At 37.2% G+C, this 4,914-nt stretch overlaps 1 protein-coding gene across 4 annotated transcripts; it reads left to right on the top strand.

Annotated features, from left to right (window-relative positions):
- Positions 1–343: 343 nt before the first annotated feature.
- LOC107870550 (pentatricopeptide repeat-containing protein At1g74630) lies at positions 344–4,253 on the top strand. Of its 4 annotated transcripts, XR_007055492.1 has the most exons (3): positions 344–708; positions 787–2,937; positions 3,619–4,210. XR_007055492.1 is itself a non-coding variant. In XM_016717117.2 (2 exons), the coding sequence occupies exons 1-2, from the start codon at positions 779–781 to the stop codon at positions 2,714–2,716; spliced, it is 1,830 nt and encodes a 609-aa protein (XP_016572603.2). In that variant the 5' UTR covers positions 344–778; the 3' UTR covers positions 2,717–3,415. The 4 variants fall into 4 exon arrangements, 2 of the variants coding, with proteins under 2 accessions (XP_016572603.2, XP_047268601.1); XR_007055491.1 differs by having other exon boundaries at positions 344–2,937; positions 3,619–4,253; XM_016717117.2 differs by lacking the exon at positions 3,619–4,210 and having other exon boundaries at positions 344–1,016; positions 1,125–3,415.
- The last annotated feature ends 661 nt before the right edge of the window (positions 4,254–4,914 follow it).

Here is a 4,914-nt window from a genome sequence, read left to right as displayed (position 1 = left end):
CAAGGAGAGTGATATATTTATTTCAAAATTATATAAAAACTGCTATAGATTACAGTAGTTAACAATTTAAAATATCTAAAAAAATAATATATAATCTATTATATATTTCATATAATTAGGTAAAAAAATTACTATACATTACAATAATTAATAACTTAAAAAATTTAAAGATTAATCTGTCTTCTTTGGCACAACTTCATTGATCCTTTCCTTTGCTTTTATTTTTTTCATCTATTTTAATTTGTTTGTCATATTTTTAAAATTTGTTATATATTTAAAAAAATATGAAAAAAATTCATGTAACAAGAAACATATTTAACAAAAAGTATTTGTCATTATTTCAAACCCCAAATATAGCTGACACAAACAATTCAAGTTTTTCTCATCTTAGTGGGGATTGTATTTTGATTTGTCAGGTTGATAATATTTGAGGACGACAGTATTTAAAGGGTTTCTCTTTCGCTTCTTGCAACCAACTCAGAAAAGACAAATAGATGTTGGAGTTAAAAAAGCTCGTGTTCAATATGAATTTTGGCAAAATGTGTTCAAATTTTTTTGTGGTTCAACTTGTTTCATGTTATCATGAAGTTATGTTAGTGTTGTTTCTTAATCTGTTAGCATTATATTCACAATGATCAAAATTCAAAAGACAAGATTGTTACAATTATATCTGTTTCTTAATCTGTTAGCATTATATTCACAATGAAGGTATGTATGTATACTAATTGTTTCTTAAATGAAGTGAAATAGAGAGCGTAACTCATTTTGTGGTCCAAAAATGAGCAGGACAGAGAAGTTGTGTTTTTCCCTATTAAGCAACTGCAGAACACTGGGAAAGCTGAAGCAAATCCACGCGTTGGTTTGCAAATCGGGGCTTGAATCAAACCCATTAATCGCGGGAAAACTCCTACTTGTTTGTGCCTTTCAAATTTCTGATGCTATTGATTACGCTCGGCGTCTCCATGTCTACAATCCAAAGCCGCCAGACGTCTTCATGTACAACACCCTCATCCGAGGTGAATCCGAATCAGACTCACCCATGAATTCAGTCCACTTGTTCATTCAAATGCTGCGAAAATCATATTTCCCTCCTGATAGTTTCTCGTTTGCTTTTGTACTCAAAGCAACTGCGAATTTGCGGTGTTTGAGAACTGGATTTCAGCTGCACTGTCAAGCTAAGCTACGTGGGCTTCATACCCATCTCTTTGTTGGGACTACAATGATTAGTGTGTATGGTGAATGTGGGTTTGTTGAGTTTGCTTGGAAGGTGTTTGTTGAAATACCTGAACCAAATGTCGTCGCTTGGAATTCAATAATTACAGCATACTTTCGAGGGAATGATGTAAGTGGTGCAGATAAATTGTTTGCTTCTGTACCATTTAAGAACTTGACTACTTGGAATCTGATGCTGGCCGGGTATACGAAAGCCGGGGAACTTGAGCGTGCAGAGGGATTGTTCTTGCAGATGCCAAGTAGAGATGATGTTTCTTGGAGTACTATGATTGTTGGATTTGCTCATAGTGGTTGCTTTGATGAGGCTCTTTGGCTTTTCAGGGATTTGGTTGCCAGTGGAAATAGGCCGAATGAAGTGAGCTTGACGGGCGTTTTATCTGCATGTGCTCAAGCTGGGGCATTTGAGTTTGGGATAACATTACATGCTTTTATAGAGAAAGTGGGGTTGGTTTGGATAAGTTCCGTGAACAATGCACTTTTGGATACTTACTCCAAGTGTGGAAATGTGTTTATGGCTCATCTTGTCTTTCGAAGAATGCCTGGGAAGAAAAGTATTGTTTCTTGGACTTCTATGATAGCAGGGTTTGCAATGCAAGGATATGGTGAAGAGGCGATAAAACTTTTTCATGAGATGGAAGAATGTGGGACTAGACCTGACGGGGTCACTTTTATTTCGGTCCTTTATGCATGTAGTCATGCTGGTTTAGTTGAACAAGGCCATGATCTATTCAGTAAAATGACAGGAATTTATAACATTGAACCAACTATTGAGCATTATGGCTGTATGGTTGATTTGTATAGTAGGGCTGGTCAGCTTCGTAAGGCATATAATTTTGTGGTTCAACTGCCAATACAACCCAATGCCATTATTTGGCGGACTCTTCTCGGGGCTTGCAGCTTTTTCGGTGACATTGAATTGGCTGAGCAAGTAAATGAAAGACTGTCTGAGCTGGATCCAGACAATTCTGGTGACCATGTTTTGCTGTCCAACATTTATGCATTCGCAGGGAAATGGAAGGATGCTGCCATGGTGAGGAGATCAATGGCTGAGAAGAATATGAAGAAAATACCAGGTTGGAGCATGATTGAAGTGGACAAGGTCATGTACAGTTTTGTAGCAGGCGATAATAAACGAAATGAGATTACCGAGGAAGCTTATAATAGGCTAAGTGAGATAATATTAAAACTTAAAGTAGAAGGTGGCTATATTCCAGAGGTAGGCAGTGTCTTGCATGATATAGAAGAGGAAGAAAAGGAAGATACTGTGTCTAAGCACAGCGAGAAACTTGCTGTTGCTTTTGGTCTGGCAAGGTTATGTGAGGGAAGCACCATACGAATTGTAAAGAATTTGAGGGTGTGCAAGGATTGTCATAGTTTTATGAAGTTGATATCTAAAGTCTACGGATTAGATATTGTGGTTCGAGACAGAAGTCGGTTTCATTCTTTTAAAGAAGGTTCTTGCTCTTGCAGGGATTATTGGTGATGGATGATTTGTGGTCTAATCAAATTGGCAATGCTCCCATTTTCAGGGAAAACAACATTGACTGCAAACAGAAGACCCACATTATGGATATTATGAAATGCTCCATGCTTGCCATTGCAGTGAAAGAATATGAAAAAGAAGTTAGCAAACATGTCTGTCAACTAAATAGCCATGGAAAAGGATACTGCATCAAGTAATTTTGTCTCTTCACAGCTGTGAAGGTTTGTGATACGAGGACTCTGCTTAATAACTAAGTAAAAAGGAACTGAACAATATTGCAAACATAAATTTCACTTTTGCTTTATAAGGTCTGTTCATTTCTAGAGCCTCTGGGTATGTTGTTGTTTTTACCATGCTTGTCTTGTTAATTAGGCAACAGCTGCAAATGAAAATCGTATGAGGCAAACCTGTTAACACTACAACATTGTCAATAGTAATGGATTGGTAAGCTGTACATTTTTATGACTGAAATACAATAATGTATGTTCTTCAAACTGGTGTTAGGGATACCACGTAAAGACATGACACCTGAGCCAACTTAATCCCGAAAGCTAGCTCATGCGGGGAGGATTGCCAAGTCCATATAATCAAAGCACCAGTCCATTGACCAGGAACAAAAGAAACATAGTTGAAAGACCTTCCATATGTATAATTTTCTGAATAAAAATTCAAAGACAAAGCAAGTGCATTTTCACTTTCTTTTATCTTTTACTATAATATGAAGACTAGAGTTAGAATTTCTTGTCCTTTCTTCCAGTTTGGCTTATTGATTCTTGTTTCAAGAGCAATATGACTGCAGTTATGAATCCACCTCTCCATCTTGTCTTGTCAAGGGTAAGTTACCAGTTTGTCAGTGCCTGAAGATTAACGGAAGCTGATCTAATGATGTATCATTGTTGCAGGTTGCGAGATTCTAAAATGCAAATTCCTATTTGGTTTTTATATTCTTCTCTCTTGAATCGAGCATAGTGATACGAGTACGACCATGAAGGTGGACATATATGATATGTATTGAACCCGAGACTTGGAGTGTTCAAATGAAGTGCAAAGGAGGGCCTAAATAGGCTCCAAAAACAGTCCACATTCTACACTCCAAGGGAGCCTAAAGTGAAACATTTGACTAAGGGGTCTTTTGGACATTTCACACTATTTTTGTAACCTACTATAAATAGAATATGTTAGGTCATTTACTACTTAGTTTTGATTGAATATTGGAAGTTGTAACATTGAAACACCCTCTCTTGAGAGAATGGCCTCGTGGCCGAAACATAGTAACTAGGGAAATCAACTTGAGTGTGGAATCACTCGTGTTGGATTCAAGCTTGGAAACGTTGGATGCTTGGGAGATCAAGGTCCCTCTTGTTTCAACGTAAGAGATAGGTGAATCATTGTGTGTGGTATTAAGGGTCCAAGAGTGGAATAGGCTCTTGGGTTCTTAAGATTACATGTTTGTGTAGTCTATTAGTCTATTTATCTATCCCTTTGTTTCTTGTAGCCGTGTGCTTGTTGTTCTTAATAATATTGTTACTGTTCTTCATGTTCTTCATTCTCGTATTGTTAATCTAGTTTGTTGTCCTCTGAAAATAGGTGTTAATCACCTCATTACATTGTGTTTTTGTTGTAGATCTTGAATCCGAGATGGGTCACTCAAAGGGTCCTCGGTTCTCTTGAACTTGTGGACTGTTTTTAGTGTGTGTTTTTTGTGTTCTTGGTCAATCTTGTATCATTTGGTATCAAAGCTCTAGTGGTATCAATGACATCAAGTGGTGAACATGATGGTATAGCTTGCCTTGGAAGCTATAGCCGATATGCTAATCCACTATGGTGTGACAACATTCCTCCTAAAGATGAAAATCTCTTTTTAAAAGATGAGAGTACTCTTAAGGGTAAGGAATGTGTAGTCCTTCTTGAAACCCCGAGGGCAAATGTGTCATTGACTACTTGGGATAATGTTTTTAAATTTGCATCCTTGCTCGACACACTTGTGCTTACATTACATGAATACCAACTTGAGGATACCAAGTTGCCTATTTGCTTGAAGAAAAGAATGTGCATGTGTTCAAATGTCTTATCTTCACCCATGTATACCTTTACGCTTGGTTCTTTCCTATACTACCTCTTTGCGTATGATGACATCCATGCTAGTTATGGATTTGTATTATGTAGAGGAAAAACTTGTTGGTTGGTCCACTTGTTCT

The sequence above is a fragment of the Capsicum annuum genome, chromosome 5 (genome assembly GCF_002878395.1).
Source record: "Capsicum annuum cultivar UCD-10X-F1 chromosome 5, UCD10Xv1.1, whole genome shotgun sequence".
In the NCBI taxonomy this organism is placed as follows: Eukaryota; Viridiplantae; Streptophyta; class Magnoliopsida; order Solanales; family Solanaceae; genus Capsicum; species Capsicum annuum.
This window is presented reverse-complemented; position numbering and strand designations above follow the sequence as displayed.